General features: G+C 40.0%; 1 protein-coding gene across 1 annotated transcript in view; it reads right to left on the reverse strand.

Annotated features, from left to right (window-relative positions):
• Window positions 1-21,560, reverse strand: part of ADAMTS2 (ADAM metallopeptidase with thrombospondin type 1 motif 2) — a 470,846-nt gene that overhangs the window by 319,587 nt on the left and 129,699 nt on the right. The window contains exon 3 of the mRNA XM_069102579.1: window positions 2,302-2,455. Coding sequence (XP_068958680.1) covers window positions 2,302-2,455 — 154 coding nt within the window. The remainder of the gene's footprint in view (window positions 1-2,301; window positions 2,456-21,560) is intronic.

Here is a 21,560-nt window from a genome sequence, read left to right on the forward strand (position 1 = left end):
ATGTTGGATGTTGGAAGGGATGTGGTAAACTGGGACACTAACACACTGATGGTGAAGTTATGAACTGATCCAACCTTTCTGGAAAGCAATTTGGAACTATGCCCCAAGAGCTATAAAACTGTGCAGAGCCTTTGGTCCAGCAATACCACTTGTAGGTCTATATCCCAAAGACATCCAAAAAAAGGGAAAAAGGACCTATTTGTACAAAAATATTTATTGTAGTTCTTTTTGTGGTGGCTAAGAATTGGAAATCAAATGATGTTCATTAATTGGGGAATGGCTAAACAACCTGTGATATATAATTATAAAGAAATATTATCGTGCTACAAGAAATAACAAGCAGGATGATTTTAGAAAAACCTGGAAAGACCTACATGAACTGATACATAGTGAAGTGAACAGAACCAGGAGAACACTATACATAGTAACAGCAATATTGTTCAGTGAAGAATTGTAAATGACTTAACTGTTCTTAGGAATACAAGACAATCCCAAAGGACTAATGATGAAACATGCTATCTACCTCCAGAGAAAGAATTGATATTGACTGAATACAGAATGAAGCATGCAATTTTTCACTTCCTTAAATCTTTCATTTTTGAGGCAGCTAGGTGGTGCAGTGAATAGAGCACCAGCCCTGAAGTCAGGAGGACCTGAGTTAAATCCAGCCTCAGACACTTAACACAAGTACTAGCCATGTGACTGTGGGCAAGTCACTTATCCCCAATTGCCCTCCAAAAAAAATTTTTTTTAAAATCTTTCATTTTTTTTCTTTTATTTGAGTCTTCTTGTACAAAATGCCTAATACAAAAATGTTTTATATAATGCACATATATAACCTATATCTGATTGCTTACCATCTCAGGGTGGGTGGAGAGGGGGGAAGAGGGAGGGACAGAATATGAACTCAAAACTTTAAATAAAAATATTTTTAAAATTGGAAAAAATAAAAGAGCAGTTTCATATGTATAACCTGGAAAAGTAGGAGGAACCAGATCACATAGGACCTCAAAATGCCAGGCTAAGTACTTTGGATTTTATTTGGTAGTCAAGAGAGTATTCCTCACAATTCTAAGCAACATTTTTATCTGAACTGTACATTTTAAAAGGACCCATTTCAACTGCAATTTCATTGTATTCCATGTACTAGGAGACTATGCTTTTCTAAACTATAAAGCTAAGAAAGGCACTGAGCTCATTAGAAGATTTTCCTTAGCTAAGAAATTTCATGGAATGAAAGTTACTCACTGCATCCCAGGTTTTCAACATTCTTGCACTCCTATCCCCAAGAGTTCTGGACTTCCCAATTCTAAAGCACATAACATTTTTACAAGCCACAAAGATGAAGGAAAAATGGATACGGAGTTCACATAGGACAAACTTTTGAAGTCTAGTCATCAAATCTCTGTCCTGTTACTTACTGGCAAACCCATGGCCCTAAAGCACAAGGGGACTGCCCGCCCCTGCCCCAAGACACCTCTACTATAAGGTATATGATCACAAAAATGGTCAATATCCTTCTGGTGACAGAATTTTCATATTACCTGAGCCCTCAAGACTCAAAAGCTTAACAAGAAAAATAGTATAAGTAGCAATAATTTAAAAAACACATGATGGGGGTATTTTTCCAAGAGAAATCCAACCCCTCTCTGACCCCCTTTCCAAAGAAAGAAGCTAGATCAAAATTAAGAAGAGACAAGATTTTACCATGGTCTGTACCAAGGTCAACCTAGGATTCTGAGAATTTTATCAAATTTTAGCAATCTTGCTCTCCCTACTTCTCCTCCTTCTTTCTTCTTCTTTCTTCTCTTCTTCTTCTTCTTCTTCTTCTTCTTCTTCTTCTTCTTCTTCTTCTTCTTCTTCTTCTTCTTCTTCTTCTTCTCCTCTCTCTCTCTCAACACAAATCAACACAAACTTGTCTTCAAGTACAGAATTTCAAAAATGCCTGTATTCTCTGTTCTCAAAATAAAAATTGACTAAATTAAAACCAATTTTAAAAATTGATTACCTGAAGGCCAATTAGCTGATTTTAAAAGAATATTTCTGTAATCCATAGTTTTGATTTAGTCACTCAGTCTCATGTACCCTTGGGCCTAGTATAAAATCCCTCCCAGATGTGGTCCTGTGCTTTGGTAGTGCAATACACTTTAGTTCCAGGCAACATGGTAATCTGGTTTGCCTCTCAGGATTGGAAGGGCTGAGGGGCACATATGGAAAACCAAGGACAAAGAAGAATTCTTGAGCAACTCAACACCCAACAAGGCCTTTGCTTCCACCAGTCATGAGTGCTCTCAGCCTTACCTGAATACATGGTCTCCCTGCTATCATTGAGAAAGTGCTTTGGAGATGGGGGCCTGCGATAGACCACATGCATCCTGCCATCATTCTCCTCCGACATCCCCTTCTCCAGAGGCTCAATGAAGAACTCGTCCTTGTCTGTGCGGATCATGCCAGCCTAAAGGAATGGGGTAGAAACAGAACATTTCAAATTCCTCTCCATGCAGGAGCCATTCAGAGTCAACAGCTACAATATGCTTAAACACACTTTAATCCTCTCAAGAGAGCAGTTAGAAGGCAGAGAGTAAGCAAGGTGAATTCTTTATTAGAACCAAATAAAGCGCCGGTTCCCCAGTCTGACAAGGAAGGGCAATGATAACACATAAACTCCCAGGGATTCTGACTTCAACCCAATTAGCCAAGGCTTGGACAGGGATGTGGGTGGGACATGAGAACCTGTATTCAAAGACCATGGCCTAAGGCACAGGACAATGGAAAAGGGGGGGATGACCTTAGCTATCAGTCATTCCCAAACTGCTCCAGGGGGTGCTTAGTTCCCACAGTTTGATAAGCTAGGCATCAATGCGTTGCTGAGGGACTGGACCAGAAACATTCATTTATAGGATGCTGACTCTGGTCAGCTCTGTCCATTCCCAGGACAGGATCTGAGTCCTAGAAACAATGTTTACTCCCAACAGATTGACTCTGCCTCCATACCATTCTCTATTCTCTCATAGGGTCACACTGTTATTGAAGCCCCCAGGAACTGTGATGCAACTGTAAGAGACTCGGACTTGGAGTTAGAAGAATTGGGTTTGAATCTCAGTTTTGCTAATTATGTCCTGTGTCTTCTAACGTTTCTGATCCCCTCATTGTCTTCCTTTGGGAAACAGGGGAGAATAATATCTGTACTACCTACCCAATGGGATTGTGATAAGAGTCAAATGAAATAAATTTCGGAAAGTGCTTTATAAAATGTTAAAGATTATACAAATTTGAATGACTTTTATTCTTATTATTATCCAGGAAGGAAGATTCCCTACATGGAGTCATTCTACCCAGAAGCCATAGTCCAATAACCAACTACTCATTCATTCATTTATTCCACAAATATTTATTAAGACTCTTTTATGTGTTGACTAATATGGAAATATGTTTTGCATGACTACACATGTATAACCTATATCAAATTGCTTGCCTTCTTAATGAGGGGGGTGGGGAGTGAGGGAGAGAATTTGGAATCCAAAATTTTAAAAACAAATGTTGAAAATAGTTTTTTGCATGTGATTGGGGGAAAATAAGATACTAAAATTACATTTTTTTAAAAAAAGATTCCACTATGTGCGTTGTGTCAGGGTAGCAGACCAGCCTTGGAATCAGGAAGGCCTGCATTCAAATTCTGCCTCTTATAGATATTAACTATGTGACCATGAGCAAGGTTTAAACCCTCAGTATCCCAGGCAGTTTTTAAGATCATACATTATTGGAAGAGTTGCCAATTTGCATTGGTTACGAAGGTTTCCACACCAGTTACTTCTCTCATTAATGAAAATTTTCCTCTATTACCTCTCTCACTGGCTTGTTAGTAATGTGATAATTTATATGAAGTGTCTTATAAAGTATGAAACATGACATATATATATATATATGAATTATTATTATTAGTCATGAGGGTGAAACCCCTGAAAGAAACCACTCTACCCAAAAGGCACAGACCAAGAACCAAATGCTCAATTCTTCATTCCACAAACATTTATTATGTACCTACAGTATACACATAGTCTTCAATCAGGCAATGGAGTTTGGCTGAAAATCAAACTTTTCCCCCAGATCCTTCCAACTAGGCAATACTCACAAACAGAGTTGACTTTGAGAAGAATCACAAGGAGATGCTACGGACCAAAGAACCAAGCTATCCTTCTTCACATTCACACAGTGACATTATTTTTGTTATTTTTTACAGGCTTGTGGGTGAGAGAGTTTGTAGCAACAAACAGCTGGTAAGGCATGCTGTAGTGGCTTGAGTTCCTCATATTCCTTGAGTTAATCATATGAATCATTGGCTTTCTAGGAAGCATGGGGACACACCAGAAAGTAAGCCTGGCTCCTCGTTTTTCTACAGGAAACAAGCAAGTCAAGGAAGGGCCTTTTGCATTTAACAAGATAAAATCACAAACTAGGTAGGCATGACCTGAAGCATGAGCAGAGTGAGTTTTCACTTTCTCAAAACTGGTTCAGAAGGTCTAGTGGAGGCAGGGGAAAAAACCAACTCTATTTGGAGTCAGATAACCCAGGTTCAAATTCCACCTCTGACATTACAAACATGACCCCTGGGAAGATCACTATAAAATGAATAGTTTGGGCTGGATAGCCTTTAAGGTTTCTTCCAGCTCTAAATATAAGGTCCTATGATCTAACTGGTGAAAATGTATTCAAGGTCCTAGACCAACTCTATCTCCCTCCAACTTCCACTCTCAGATTTAAGTAAAGGTCAGAGCTAGGACAAACATAAATGCCTGAGTGGGCCTGACTAAGTCCCATCAGTCTTATTCTATACTGCTGTGTATCTCTTCCTCTCATTGATTAATTCCCTAAATTGCCTTGAATTCATCATCTCTGTTGTGATCATTAACATGGGTTGAATTGGTTATCTTAATGATGGAATCGACCTAAGGAAGTGGAATGAGAATGTGGAAAAAGAAAGCTTTTCTGACTTATGCTTCTCCGTCTCAACTGCCTCCTGGCATCCTATCAGTGTACTCTTCCCAGATAGCTCTACCCTGAGCATTCTTCCCTCCCTTGTCCCTTGTCAATTTAATTCACTCCAATAGCTTCATCTATCACCTCCCTGTCCATGATTCTAAAATCTACAATGTCCAATCCTGACTTCCATCCTAAACTCCAGACTCTAATATCTAGCTGCTGGTTGGATATCTGTTACAGGGTTGCATTCTAGTCCCTAGTAACTGCCTGGGGCCTATTTTGTGATTATGATATGCCCCAAAATAAGAACTACAAAAGCAGAAGCCCTAAGTGAATGTTAACCTGTTTCCTGTACTTACAGCCCATTTTAGAATCCAGAGACTGGCTCAGAATAGTTAAGAGTTAAGCCAGAAATCCAGGTCATGAATGAACTTTTGACCACACCTTTGTTTTTTTGCCATACTTCCTGTCACCCTGGTGCACAACCTTGGAGTCAAAATCTTTGAGTCCTCATTTTCCCTCACCCCACACATCCAATCAGTTGCCAAGCCTTATCAGTTCTACTTCTGCATCATCAATAGCATTCTTCTCTCAATTCACAGACTATTATCCTAGGTCAGGTCCCCATTACTTCTGTCCTTAAATATTGTAATAGCTTCCTACTGGTTCTCTGACTTGTCTTTCTCTTCCCTCTTCAATCCAACCAACACCAAGCTTCCAAAGTGATTTTCCTAAAGCAAAAATTTGACCATTTCACTACCCTACTCAATAAACTCCAGTGGCTCCCTATCACCACTAGGGATAATTAGAAATTCCTTTGTTTGGCATTTAAAGCCCTTAACAATTTAGCTCCAACCTACTCTCCAGGCATTAGATATTGTCCCCCCTCATGCATTCTATGGTCCTCCCATATTGGTCTTTTTACTGTTCCTTAAACACAACACTCCATCACCCACATCTGTGTCTTTGCACTGGCTGTCTCTCAGGCCTAGAATGTACTGTCTCCTTACTTCTGGCTCTGCAAATCCTTAGTTTCTTTTGAAACTCATTTCAAACAGTACTTTTATGTGAGTACTTTTCTCATTCCCTCCCCCACCAAATAATTTATCTTGTATTCATTCTGCATATACTTTCATATATTGATGTATGTACAGGTTGTCTCCCATAATAGAATGAAAGCTCACTGAAGGCAGGGACTTTTTATATCTTTATATCTCTTTATATCCCAGTGCCTACCACAATGTCTGGCACATAGTAGGCACTTAATAAATGCTTATCAATTGATTGACTGAGGTACCCATTCCTAAGCATCATAATGGCCCCTGGGATTTGAGAAATGTAACATATTAAAGTTTCACAGGTTATAGCCAAGACCATGAGACCAGGTCTTTATCTCTATAAGAATAGTCCTAGTAGATTTATTGTCCACTATAAAGTGAAACTCTCTCCTTTCCTTTTCTCCCTTTATCACCCCCTTCAATCAATTATAATTCTCATAGATTCCAAAGCATATATCTGGGAATAGAAGTAACATTTTGCTTACCCATCGATCACTGGGAATCCCTGGGAAGCAAGAAAAATGTGTAAAACGTCACTGACACACATCAGAGATGGAAAGAAGGAAGGAAAAGAAGGAAAAGAAGGAGAATCTTAGATAGTAGATTTGCTGTTGTACTTCCCAACTAGGTAATATGACATTCAAAGAGGTCAACTGAGATATTTTGTGGAGACTTACTTCAAGATAGAGAATTGAATATTTGCACCAGACCTTGGTCAAGTCAGCTATAAAGGCCTTGGTTGAGTGCAGAGAGTATCTTTCAGTAAATCTCATTTGAGGATGTAAGTTTTGTGCCTAGACTATCTTTTTACTTTCCTACTTTGGATATCAAATTACCACAAAATCATTTATTTGGAAGAGTATTTGCTGCCCCAAGTGGTAGGAAAATATAGATAGTAGAGACTGGTCACCTTTTCTTTTCATCCATCTCTTGGGACCTAAAAATAGTATCAATTCAATCTGGATGTCACCCCACAGGCACCTCACACTCAGCAGAACTCTTCTCTCAAATTCTGCTCCTTTTCCTGATTTTCCTGTTTCTGTTGATAGCACCACCATCATCCCAGTCATAGAATCATAGATTTAAATCTGGAAGGGGCCTCAGAGGCCATCTAGTACAATATCTTCATTTTATAAATGAAGAAACTGAAGTCTTAGAAGGTTAAATAATTTTCTCAAGGTCACACAAGTAGTAAATATATACATACAAACAAACAGTGTTACTACCCAGAATAAAACCTTACAAAGCTTAAGTATAATTCTCCAGTAGGAGGAGGTGGGGAGGAGGACCTTTAATGGAATTGAGGACTTTGAAGCATTACTGATAAAAGACCAAAGTGTAGTAAGAACTTTGAAAAGCAAATAAGAATCATTAGAAACCTTGGAAGGTAAATTCATATGAGCAACTGGAAAGGAGTTGTACGATGATGTAGTATTAACATCCTGCATGGGAGGAGAGATACAAGTATCCCTTCAGAGTCTTAATGTCTTCAAAGGATATTAAGGGAGTTAAAAAAGAAAAAGCAGAGTACCTTGGGGGTAGATTTGTTGGGTTACTAGGGTTGAAGAAAGGAAAGAGGAATGAGTGTAAAAGGAATAAACTAATGTAGAAAAAATGAAAAAGGAGGTGGTACTTGCTATTTCTCATAATTAGACTATGTGGGAAGACTATCCAAGCATGGAGGAAGGAGCAGGAAGAAGAGTCATCAAATGAACCTCACTCTTATCTGAACTAGACAAAGAAGTATGGAAAAAAAACACATACAGAAAGAATTTGACATTTGATATACAAATACATAAAACTCAACAATAGCACAGGTTGGGATGGGGGCAGAGGTGGGATAAGAGGAATAATACTGCCAGACAGGGAATAGTCACAAGCAAAACAAAATTCTTTATCTGGAAGGGAAAATGAAGACGAGAAGAGAGGAAACTGAAGGGGTACCCATCTATTGGGGAATGGCTAAACAAATGGTGGTATAAATGGAATGGAATATTATTGCAGTCCAAGAAATTACGAAAGACTATTTCAAAGAGTCCTTCGAATTATGAATGGATACAGAGTGAAGTAAACAGGACCCATAGGAATATTTTGGCAAAGACAACAACTCTATAAAAAATGAAATGGAATAAAATTTTTTTAAAGACTTAAAGCCTTAGATTCAAGCAGTGACCAACAAAGTCTCCAGAAGGCCTATGATCCAGCATGCTATCCACCTCTTAGGAGATATGATGGACTCAATGTGCAGAAAGACATGTATTTTTGACAAGTCTACTATATGGATTTGTTTTGCTTAACCATAGTTATATTTTACAAAAAGGTTTTTATGTATAATGGGAAAGAAGAGTAAAAGGGTTAACAATAGTGATGGCAAAGAAAGACAGTCACTGAAACATTTTTTTAAGTGGATAGAAGAGAAAATCAGGAAGTGTAGAAGGAAGCACAGACAAGCAGGACAGTTTTGAAAGTAATATGTTCAACCTATTACATATTTTCTTTTTTTTTTAAAAGGGAGTAGTATGAAATGGCAAGTCATAGTTTCATATACAGTTCTATTTTTGTATTCTTCTATCCATATGGAAATGTTTGTTTTGGATGTGTTTGAGTTCAGAATTTTTTTTTAAAAACCCACGAAGTTATCCTTTAAAAAAATGAGAGATGTCAGACTAGGTCTTTAAGATCTCTTCTAGCTCCAGCAGTTAGAAGCCTTTGAGGTCCCTTCAAGTTCTAACAATCTGAGATTATTTGACAACTTCATTACCTCCTTCAAACACTGTCAGATGCTGCCAATAGAGTTAATTTTGGGAAAATTCCTAAGGCAGCAACTCTCCTCCCCTAAACTCCTGGAACACTTACTTACTGTCTGTACCACTCAGTTTGCAATTAATCACATACAGCCTGAGTTCTTTCAGGTCCAAAAAACTTCTCTAGTGGTTTGTACTAGATTATTATACATCTCCTCTATTGTTACTTAACTTTATTTGCATATTTGTATCTTGTTCACCCAGCCAGACTGTAAGTCCTTTCAGGGCAGGGACCTTGTGCCCCCATTAGAATATGTGGGAAGACTATACCAGCATGGAGGAAGGAGTAGGAAGAGCAGGCATCAAATGAACCTCATTCTTATCTGAACTGGACAAAGAAGAATGGAAAATACACACACACACACACACACACACACACAGAATTTGATATTTGATGTACAAAGACATAAAACTCAACAATAACAAAGGTTGGGATGGGGCAGTGGTGGGGATAAGAGGAATGATAATGCCAGACAGGCAAAAGTCACAAGCAAAACAAAATTACTTATCTGGAAGGGTAAATGAAGACGAGAAGATAGGAAACTAAAGGGGTACCCATCTATTGGGGAATGGCTAAACAAATGGTGGTATAAATGGAATGGAATATTATTGCAGTGTAAGAAATTATGAAAAAGACTATTTCAAAGAATTCTTCAAATTATGAATGGATACAAAGTAAACAGAATCCAGAGGAATATTTTGGCAAAGACAACACAGTAAAAAATGAAAATGAGATGAAATAAAAAATTTTTTAAAGACTTAAGGCCCATCCAAGTCATTGTAGCTTTTTGTGTGGCCATCCCTCTCAAACAGACCTATTTGTTCCCACTGATCTTGTTCTGAGTGGTCTCCAAAAGATGGAGTTCAAATCTTCTTGATCTTGGATTCTAAACCCAAATTCACAGGATTACAAAGTTGGAAAGGACCTCAGAGGGCTTCCAGTCTAACTTGTAATAACACAGAAAATCTCCTCTAAAGCACCCCTGCCAAATGGTGATTAAGCCTTTCACAGAAGACCTCTAGGGACGGGGAGCCTACTATTTCTGAGGCATCACATTACATTACACTTTGGGATAGAACAAAGTAGAAGGAAGCTTTTCATCCCATCAAGCCAAAATTACATTATCTTTGCAGCTGCTATCCTTTACTCCTAGATCTGCCCACTGGGGCCCAGCAGTACAAGTGAAATCCGTCTTTCATGAGTCTTTTTGCTTCCAGGCTAAACATCCCCAGTTTGTTCAAATGATCTTCATATGACATGATTTCCTGTCCCCTCAGGATTCCCCTATTGTTTCACTGGAAAGATTCTATTTTTTCTTTCCTAAGAGAGAATACCTTGAGACAAGCTAACAGGGGACAGAATGGAATCTGAGTGATCTGCACTGAGCACACCTAATAATAACTATTGTTTATGTACTATCTCATTTGTGCCTTGTGACAACCGTACTATTGGTATTATTAACCCATTTTACAGATGACAACACTGAGGATACAAGATATTAGGTACTGGTGTCAGAAAAGGGGTCTGAACTCATGTCTTCCTGGCTCAAGTCCAATGTACTATCCACACTGCCTGTATACAGTCATTATCAAGGGAAATGCCTATGGTAGCACCTTTGGGGAAGAAAATGGAAGCACACCAAACTATGCTTTCTCACCGGAAACACATTCAAGGAGAACTCGAACAGCCCTAAGAATGGGATACTTCCTAAATGCAGCTATTGGGACTCCTAAAGGCAGCCAAATGGTCCCTCCCTAATTTCCTCTGGTGCATCTTGCAGTTGCTCCTAATTAAAGTCAATAACAGCAGGCTTTCCACTAACTCCCTGCACTGCCTGGGAGCACCCATCCAAGAAACAATGCTGCTGCCCAAATGGTTTAGACTAGGAAAGGGCTCTTCCCAAGAAGTCTTCCTCCAACCCAGAAGAGGATATTCTTTTTTTTTTTTTTTTTAAGCAATTGGGGTTAAGTAACTTGCTCAAGGTTACACGGCCAGTTATTTCTGGGTGTGGTGCTAAGTATCTGAGCCCAGATTTGATCCCCAGGTCATCCCAACACTGGAGCCGGTGCTCTTACTCACTGAGCCACCTGGCCGCCCCTAAGTAATCGGGGTTAAGTAACTTGCTCGAGGTTACACGGCCAGGTGTTTCTGGGTGGGTGCTAAGTGTCTGAGCCCGGGATTCGATCCTCAGGTCATCCTGACACTGGAGCCAGTGCTCTTACTCGCTGAGCTACCTGGCCACCCCTAGAAGAGGATATTCTTAAGAGTTCTCCTAGAGGTCTAAACATTATAGAAACCAATTTCAATAAATATTGGAACATTGGAGGGCAAGTGGGGGCCAATTAACAGAAGTGACCCATATAAAACAAACATGCTAGTTTCCCCTTTATCAAAACTTACATCACATCAGATTCTCCCTCTCAGAGAGGAATCGGGGAGAGAAACAAAACTATTCAAGGCTCTGGCCCACCAGGAGACAAATCTGATATTAGACAGTAAGCTCCTGAGGTCAATGTCTGTCACATTCACCTCTATCCTCCCAAGGCCATGCACACACTAGACACTATAAGAAGGCTGTGTGATATAAGGGGAAAGGGATGTGATTTGAATCAAAAGAAATCTGGGTTCAAATTCTACCTCTGAGACATGCTAGCTATATAATCCTGGACAAGCCATTTAACCTCTCTGGGCCTCAATTTTCTCATTCAAAAAACGTTTAATAAAAGAATAAATTTAAAAAATTTTAATGTTTAATACCATGTGAACACACAAAATAACAAGGTTGTTACCTTATATTTGAATCTGCAGAAAGGCTCAAATATGCTAATAAATGGAAAGCATTTTCCAAACTTTAAAGTGTTCCATTATTAATGTTGTTAGGATTGTAGATTTAAAACAATAAGGGGCTTTAGGCAGGGAGGCCACTTAATTCTTGAATTAAAATCAGAGGCCCAGGATATATACATATGGGGAAATGAGTAGGGGTAGGAGAAAGCTCATCTCTGGGACTAGAGTTCTTTCTATATTCACCCCCTTTCTTTTGACTCACAGTCAAGACCCACAGAATCAGAGAATGCCATAGACCAACCAGTGATGAGGCTGGGCCTCAGACTGGCCATTTGACTCCATGTCTCCTAGCTCTCTCCACCATACTACACCACCTAGACCTCTCTACTACCCAGCCCCAGCCCTCAGGTAAAGAAGGAGCCCCAGGAGGCATGAGCCCTCTAAGGAAATCTTGAAGCACCCAGATAAAAGGCAAGACTTGACAAGGCACTCTGTTAACACAGCATGCCTCCATAAAGAACTCTGGCTATTGTCCCTCAACTCAGAACAGGACCTATCTTCCTATCTGGTTCTCTGCCCCTATCCTGGCTTGCTGACCATGCTTCACCAGCCCTTTTTTCTGTCACCAACTCCCAAACCCATCTCAGTGAGAGGTTTGACCCTCACCAAGTGCCTTTTCAAGCCCCGCAACCATCAACTCTGGCCTTTTACATGGTAGCTGTGCTTCTGAGTTGTAGTCAACACTGGATCTGAGTTCAAATCCTATCTTTGTTACCTCTGTGACCTAGGGGAAGTCACAGCCTCTGAGCTTCAGTTTCCTCATTTGTAAAATGAGGAGTTTGTCCCCTTGAGGTCTTGGAGCTATGATTCTATGAACAACTCCCTGCTGGCCAATACTGACTACAAAGCCCCTGTACAGCCTAAGGTCTCAAATCTCAGCAGGGTCTTGCCTGGGACACTTAATTCAACAAGAAATAAAACTAGCATTTATTGAAAACCTACTATGTTCAAAGCACTGTGCTCTGGTCATTCTGGGAAGTCAGATGATTATAATACAAAATGGAAAATGAAGCAATTCAAATGTGAAACCACATCCCAATTCTTCTAATCTAGTTCAGCTCCTACTGTTTGCAAGGCTCAACGTCAGGCCAAGTCAGGGGACGAGGACAAGAAAACCCAGGGAGAAAAAACAGGTTACTCTAGTTACTGTTAAAAGAATTGTGTGCAAAGGGCCAGTTTAAAGTTCACTTTTTATAATAGCTCCTCACACATCACGGCAGGTTTCTTCCCAGGCTCTCAAATCTCATTAAAAAAGCCACTAAAACTATCTCAACTTTCCTGACAGAGAATCAGAACCGCAAAGAGGTCGCCTGGGGTCAGACTTGGAGCTCAGCACTTCCTCCTCTGCCTATAAGCCCGCATCCCTTCTCACTTGTTAATGCCATGGAGAGATCCGCCCCTTCTCCCTGGGCTCCATCCACACTTAATCAATTCCTGTGGCCACAGACAGACACAAATGCTGGGATCCAGGCCAGTCAGGAGACAGATCTGGGCCTGGGAGCCTCTGTTGACCTTCTCCTCTGGAGGCTGAGAAAGGCCTCTCTTAAATGCTGCATCATGTCCTCTGGATCTGGTGGAACCTCAAAGCCTTTCACTGAGGTCTCCCTAGGAGGTGAGGACCCAGAAGTCTCGCCTCCCCCGTGGCTCAAGTTAAAGGGAAAGGTGATGGGGAGTAAGGTTGAGCAAAGATCTGGCAAGAAGTGGACCTTCTGTGCCCTTTTAGCTGTATATCAGTTCACTCAGCAATTGGGAATGCATAAGCAGGCCCTACCTGACCACTCTACATGATGAACAAGATTAAACAAATGCCATGGAATTATTTTCTTCATGGCCTGACATCAATATTCCCATTAGGTGAGCCTCATGCATGGATACTAAGAAGGTTCAGGGCTTCATGAACATCTGGGCTGGAAGGGATGACCTTAGATTACAACCACTCCTATTTAATAGATGAAGAAATGGGGCCAAGAAAATGGAAACTATTTGCAAGATTGCACAGCTACTCATAGGCAAAGCCAGCACTAGAACCCAGGTCTCCCAGTTCCTAGCCTGGGATTCTTCCCACCCCATCACAAAATGTGAGACCAGACAAGCCTGCAAGACTGGCTCAATCAGTTCCCCCTTCATCTGAGACTGAACCAACCCCAAGCACACTTCTTTCCTTTTTTGGGGGGAGGGTGACACTTCCTTCTCCCTCTCTCAACAGTAGGAGTTTGATCAGTCTGAGTCTAGTGACTGCAAAAGTTCCTCCGGCTAGCTATCTTCAAACCACAACGTGGCTTGTTAAGGAAGAGTCCTGGTCTCAGAAGCCAGACTTCAAGTCTCAGTTCTTTACTATTTAGCAGTTAGATGACTGAGCACATCACATCCTTTCTCTGAGCCTCTATTTCCTCTTGTGTCAAATGGGGTTAATGATACTTGCCCTGTAAGCCACCAACCTTCACAGGATTGTTCTGAAGAAAACACATTTTAAGATGGAAAGTGCTATAGAAATGTAAGCCAATGGCAATGATTACAATTATCCCTGCATCTACCTTCACTACACCAAAGGGGTCCCGAATCCTTAAACAGAATTAATGCAGCAAGGATGACTGTCATTTTGTGACCCCCCCCCCCAGAGCTCAACTCTCTTTTCATGTGAGAAAGGTCCCAGATATTAGGCAGCGATGGACCAAGTACCCGAATATAACTACATCCACAATCTATTAATTAACGCTTGTTTCAGCCTGATGAATCCACTGACATCTTAGCAGCAGCAGCAGGGGATTCTCTGCAGACTACAAATTAACATTCAAATAAATAATAGAATGCTTCCTACCACCAGAGAAAAATGACTCTCCTTGCAGGAGCTTTTTACCAAAAAGACAAAATGATCATTTTTCCTTTGCTGCCTTTCGTTTCACACTCACCTCCATTCAATCCAACAAATGTAAATTAAGGACCTACTATGTATGGTCAAGGTGAGAAGCAGTAGGACTTCACAAAAAGAGGGTTGACCTGTCAGTCAGAAAGACTTGGGTTCAAGTCCTATCTCTGACACATACTGGCTATGTGACTGGGGTAAGTCACTTAGTTTTCTGGGTCCCCAAGCAACCCTCTAAGGCTATATTACAGAAGAGTTACTGATCTGCTTTGGCAGAGGGAGTCTGTACCCAAGGAGCTCCCTATATTGATATAATCACAGTTCTAGACACCCCCACCCCAAATTGTTTATGGGGAGAGAGAGGTTGCTAGATCATCCTGAAAGTCTCTTCCATCTGTAACCCTACAGTCCTGTGAACTACCCCATTCTGGAATCAGAAAGCACTTTTCACTCTTCTCTAAAGATGTTCCCATGCTTCTCTGCCTCCATACCTTTATTGATATCATTACTTCCAATTAAGGCATAAATGGATAGGGTACTGCACTTGGACTTAGGAAGTCATGGGTTCAAATCTTCCTTCAGACAATTAGTAGCTGTATCACCCTGACCAAGTCACTTAGTTTTTCTGTTCCTCTGTTACCTAATCTGTAAAGTGAGAGCATTGGACTCAGTGGCATCTAAGGTCCCTTATAGCTCTAAATAAATGATTCTTGACTTCTGTCCATTTCACAGACTATCCAAGCCTACCAATCCAAGATTCAGTTCAAATATTGAATTCTTTCCTGATTCTTACCCCATCCCCCGAGCTAGAAGAGTTCTATCCTTCCCATAAATTTGCAGTATCACTATTTCTTCTTTTATGACATGGTTTTCCAATCATGTATCACAGTAATCTGTATCTTATCTACCCTTCTAAATTCAAGGCCCCTGAAGGCAAGCACCGTGCCTTACTCATCTTCATATGTCTTGCAACACTAAGCATAAGACTCTGCTCATAGCAAGGTATGAGGGAGGGCACTCTGTTCTGACCCCAAATCCCACAGTCTACTCTCCTTGAGATCTAACAAGCACTAGGAAGGGTCACACTCTGTGACATAGCAACTGGCTAGCCGTGCCCAGACTGAGATGGAAAACTCTATCTCTGGACTTACCCACAATGTTTACCTTTCTAAAGTGTCGGCACTTCAAGCTCCCACAAACACTGCCTGGCAACGTTTTGTACCTAAGCATTTAGGAAAGGGAGCCCAGCTGGTGCAGAGGAGTTCCAGAGCATATCAAGGCTTTCAGAAACAGGCCTCTATGAACAGAATCTTTTTTTTTTTCAATTTAACCCAACATACATTTCATAAGGGCCTACTGCATGCAAGGCATTTTTGAGGTTCTAAGGATGCAAAGACAAAAGCAATATATAACCTGCCCTCAAGAAGTTTGCATTCTATTGGTGGGTGCATGTTACAAAAAACCAACTTCTTATCCCACTCGGTCCTGCTGATAACTCTGCCGTTATACCACCATAACAGCAGAACCATAGAGTAAGAGGTCAAGAAGAGATTAGCCTGGTCCAATTCTCTGTTTTCAGGCAGATAAAATAACATTGAAACCAGGCAGGAGAAATGGCTGTCTTCTCTGTTCTTATGCATCTTTCTTGTCCTCAGCATCCTCCTCTATAAATAAGGGGTTGAATTTTCCTGCCAGAATTTTGATCTTCATCCTTCAGAAGTGGGTGTTGGGAAAGGTACAAAAGGAAAACTATGATAATTAGGAAATTAAGGGTTTTCACATTAAGAATTGAGGTGCCTAAATACTCCAAGAAATTCACATCTACCCCCAGAGACATAGCAATGTCCATAGGCAAGGTATTTGGGGAGATGTTAATATTAGAGTCGTACTAGGTTCTATCTACTAAATAAAAATTATCTGCCTCTGGAGTAGAGCTGTCCAAGGGAACATCTAGTCTCTCCTCTCCACTCTCACAGAATCATGCTCGCTCAGGCTCTTATTTTTTCTCATGTAGAAATCATACAGCTTCCATGGAACATTCCTGTGTCCAATCTACCCCTCCTCCAATCTATTTTCTACATCCTTATATGCAGAAATTTTCTAAATGCACAAATATAATTATGTCATTGCTCAAATAAAAAACCTTCACTATCTCCCCCATCACTTATGGGCTCCTTTACCAACCACTCACTCCTGATTCAAGCTCCTCCACAATCTTGCCTCCAACATAACCATTCAATCTTAAGTCATATTACCCCCTTTTGTGTATTATATGTTCCACTCAATTGGATTCTTCTCTGCCCTTCATTCTCTTCCTACCATCTCTGTGCCTCTGGAAGGAATTACTCCAACTCCATCTGGTGGAGTCTTCCTTCCATCAAGGCCCAACTCAGAAGCCACCTTCTCCACAAAGCCTTTCTTGACACCACTTGACCCTTAGACAGACAGATATACCAGGTGAAACTGAGCTGTTCCTTCTCAAATTTCACAAAGGACTTGGTGTGAAATTCTCCTTTGCACTTAGTTTCATTCTCCTGTGTATCATATATCATGGATGCCTTCCCTGCCCACTACCACCATGCCCTTATTAGATTGTGAGATCTTTAAGAGCAGAGATTGCCATAGCTATCCCCAGCACCTATAGGGCACAGGGCCCTTATAGATGAAAACTATTTAGTAAATATTTGTCCCCTGCCTCACATCTTTCCCCTCTGCAGTTGATTCTTCATGCATCTGCCAAAGTGATATTCCTCTGAAACAGATCTGACCATGCCACTCTCCTGCTCAGCAAATTCCAGTGGTTCCCTATTATCTTTAGGACCAAATACAAACTCTTCTGTTTGGCAAAGTCTTTCACAAATTAGTTCCAACCTATCTTTATGGTCTTATAACACAGTACTGCAGCCAAACTGGTGTTGCTGTTGTTTCCCTCACATAATATTCCATTGCCTGACTCTGTAAGACCTTCGCATAAGCCGTTCTTCCAAAATTGGCATGTATTCCCTCATCACATCCATTTCTTAGAATCCCTGATTTCCATCAACCCTCAGTTCAAAGACCACATCTACATAAGGTCTTTCTTGATTCTCTCAGTTTTTACTGCCTCTTCCCATCAAAATTACCTTATTTATATTTTCTTTGTGTTATCTCCCCTTATAGAGTATAAGCTCCTTGAGGGTAAGGACTTTAATTTTTATCTTTGGAACTCCAGTGCCTAATATACTGTCTGCTACATATTATTTGGTCTTAATAAATGCTTTTTGATTGACTGGCTTGTTGAATTGATTTGACATGAAATGGCTCCTGATCAACTTTTTTTTTCACTTCAGACACTGGAGCTCTCCATGGTGCTTCTATTCCCCAGATTCGCTCCATCAGCCTGAGAAGCTGTTTACCCTGCTTCCTAACTGCCTAGATTCTGACTTGTCACTAGCAGCCATTTCCTGGCTCCTACTGGCGAGTTCTACTTGAGTCCACCACACCTGGGCACTGCAGTCCCCATGAGTTCCATCTGTCCAACAACTCCATCACTTAAATCTTTCCTTTGTCACAATGCCTACACCTGGGCAACACTGGAGTCATAGGGTCTGGAGTTAGAAGATGACTTGAGATCAAATTCTGCTTAGTAACTGTGTGACATAGGGCCAGTTACTTCCCCTCCCTAGGCTATATTATTCTCACATACAAAGTAAGAAGGAAGGATTAGATGATTTCTAAGATCCCTGATAGTTTCAACAAATTATGCATCTGGGTGATACCTAAGGTCCCTTTCAGGTCTCAATCCTGTGGTCTCTGACCTGCCTAGGATATGTCAAAGTATGACAGAGGACACATCATAGCTACCCAGGAATAAACAGAAGAGGACTGACAGATGACATGTTTTGGTAAGACCCAGGTTTTGGCACAGACAAACTCTAAAGGGCAAAGATACAAGTTCTTAAGTAGTAGGTAAGGAGGAGTTGCAGAGGCTTGATTATTTCAGAGTGAGCTGGGCATCAACACTGCTGTTTCTGCAGTGAGTCTCCAAATTCTGATCTTCAGGATTATACACATGCAAAGCATGAATATTAAGTTCATGCATTTGCTAACAGCAGGAACCAAGGGAGGGGAGGGTTGCCAGTTTCAATTTATGGAATCATTCCGAGAGGGAAAAAAGTAAATTCTGTCATTTTAAAAGAAGCTGAGGAGAATGTTATACCTCAGCAACCAATCAAAATGCATGCCCAGACTGCACCCGGGAAAAGCTGGCAAGAACCTTAAAGAAAAACTAGTCAAACCCCCTCATTCTGCAGATGAAGAAACAAAAACCTCAGAAATGTCAAGAGATTTGTCCAAGGTCACACAGGTAGGAAGCAAGACAGTCAGGATTACAACCCAGGTCCACATCCAAGACTCTTCCCATCATGGCACTCTACCTCCCATTCTCTAATAATACCTGCTTTCCCCAGGCATGAGCATATAAAGTGCACAAAAACGTCCTTTTATTCAATTTTAGTTTGTTTATGCTTTGTGTAAGTAGACTTGAACAATGACTTGAATATAAGAACTGGGGAAAACACCAACAAGAACATATATGACTTAAAAAGGAAGTGAGTTGGTCATGTCTCAAAAGCAAGGGACAATACTATAATCATAATCATAGTAATAGCTAATATTTGTATAGCACTTGAAGCTTTGCAAAAAACCAATATTTTACACACACACATATATATAATGTATGTATATATGTGTGTGTATACATATATATAATCTTTTTTGATATTCACAAAAAACCCTGTGAAGTAGATACTATTATTGTCCCAATTTTACATATGAAAATATTGAAGATAAGAAAGGTTAAGTGATTCCATAAGTAACAGTTAGTAAGCTAATAAGGGTTGCACAGCTAGTAAGTGTCTTAAGACAAGATTGAAACTCAGGTCTTTCTGACTCAGGTCTTGTGCTCTATTCATCACACTGCCTAGGCAACAGCAGATGGACAGCCCAAGTCCTGCACTGCTATCCACAAAATGTTAAAAGATGCATGGGAAGCCAGTCCTATAGTAAGTTCAACAGACATTTTAGGGAGGATCTATAGAAAGAGATAGATAATAATAACAGGATAAGCTGAGAATAGAGAGGGAGCCAGACTAGGGTGGGAGGACCCAGACCAGCAAGATACCAGATCCAGTTAAAGAACTAAGTCTGCTTTGTCTTTTTACTCTAGGCAAGAGTAATTTAATTCAATGACCATTTATTAAATGTCTACTATGTGCAAGATAATGCATTTGGTATAAGAGCCCTGGATCTGGAGTCAGAGAACTTGACTCTGCTATTAACTCATTGTGTTACTTTGAGCAAGTCACTTCATTTCCCTTGTCCTAAGGTTTCTCATAAAAAAATGGGGGGGGGGGAGAATTGGAATACATGATATCTAAGATCTCTTCCAACTCTAAATCCTTTACTATACTACAATGTCATTATTAGCTACTATTTTTTTAATTGCAAAAATACAGTATTTCAACCACATGCTGGCTTAAATGGGCCTTAGTAGACTAGCCTGGGAACCTAGCCACCAAATAATTGTAGAAGGGTTCCTGTAGGAAAAAGACTTCAAAGTTGCACATGACTTATGAAAGAGTTGACTATTTTTAGTCATATAAAAAGGCTCTAAATCACTAATGATTAGAGAAATGCAAATTAAAACAACTCTGAGGTACCACTTCATACCTATCAGATTGGCTAACATGACAGAAAAAGAATTTGAAAAAAAATTTTTTTGCCAGAAGGAAAGTGGAAAAACAGGTACGCTAATTGGTAGAGTTGTGAACTAGTTCAACCATCTAGGAAACAATTTTAAACTACACCCAAAGGACTATAAAACTGTGCATACCCTTTGGCCCAGCAATATCAATATTAGGTCTGTATTTCAGAAATCACAGAAGGAAAATAACCTATATGTTAAAAAAAAAAACTTAGAGCAGTTCTTTTTTATGAGAAAAGCAAGGAATTAGAAATTGGGGGAATATCCATCAATTAGAGAATGGATGGACAAGTTGTGGCATATGATTGTGATAGAATAATATTGTTCTATAAGAAATGACAAAGGGAATGGCTTCAGAAAATTCTGGGAAGACTTATATGAACTGATGCAAAGTGAAGTGAATAGATTCAGGAGAACATTGTACACAGGAACAGTAATATTGTAATGATGATTTGAATGTGAAAGACTTACCTACTCCAATCAATGACAATCCAAGACAATTCCAAAGGACACATGATGAAAAATGCTATCCACCTCCAGAGAGGTAATTGATGCACTCCAAGTACAGATTAAAGCATACTATTTTTACTTCTTTTTAATTTTTTTTTGCAAAATGGCTAATGTGGAAATATGCTTTGAATGACTTCACATGTATAATTGATATATTTCTTACTTTCTCAATGTGTGGGAGAGGAGTTAGAGGGAGGGAAAGAATTTGGAACTCAATTTTTAAAAAAATGAATGTTAAAAAATAAATATTTTTTAAAAATCTGACTCTTTAAAAAAATCTATTTCAGCTACATTCTAGTTTAAATAGACTTTTGTGGGCTAGCCTGGGAACCTAACCACCAATTGTAACAAGGTTCCTGTAGAAAAGAGAGTTCTAAGTTACTTAACAGCTTATGGAAAAGTTGGGAGCAGCTTTAGGCTGGGCATAAGAAATTATTCTTGAACTTTTATCCTAGTGAAAACAAAAACAACAGAAAAAAAACCAAAACCAGAAAAGAGTCTAACAAAAAAGTATTTTAACCTAGATAAGGCCAAGAAAGCAAGGTGAAAAGAATAAGAGAACAGCAGAACTGAGTCAGAATTTGTTTTTGTTTCTGAGCTAAGGAGACATTTAGTGGGTACCCTCAAAGACCTTTAGTTTAAATCAAGATATAAAGAAAAGTCAGACTGTGAAAGGAGGGAGAATGTCCTGGAGGCTGGCACACAATAGCGGCTACAAATATGGATTGGGTGGAAATTTTTGTTTCGGCTCGAC

The sequence above is a fragment of the Petaurus breviceps genome, unplaced genomic scaffold, assembly GCF_028583685.1.
Source record: "Petaurus breviceps papuanus isolate PSGF00001 unplaced genomic scaffold, PetGlider_PUasm1.0 551, whole genome shotgun sequence".
Lineage (NCBI taxonomy): Eukaryota > Metazoa > Chordata > Mammalia > Diprotodontia > Petauridae > Petaurus > Petaurus breviceps.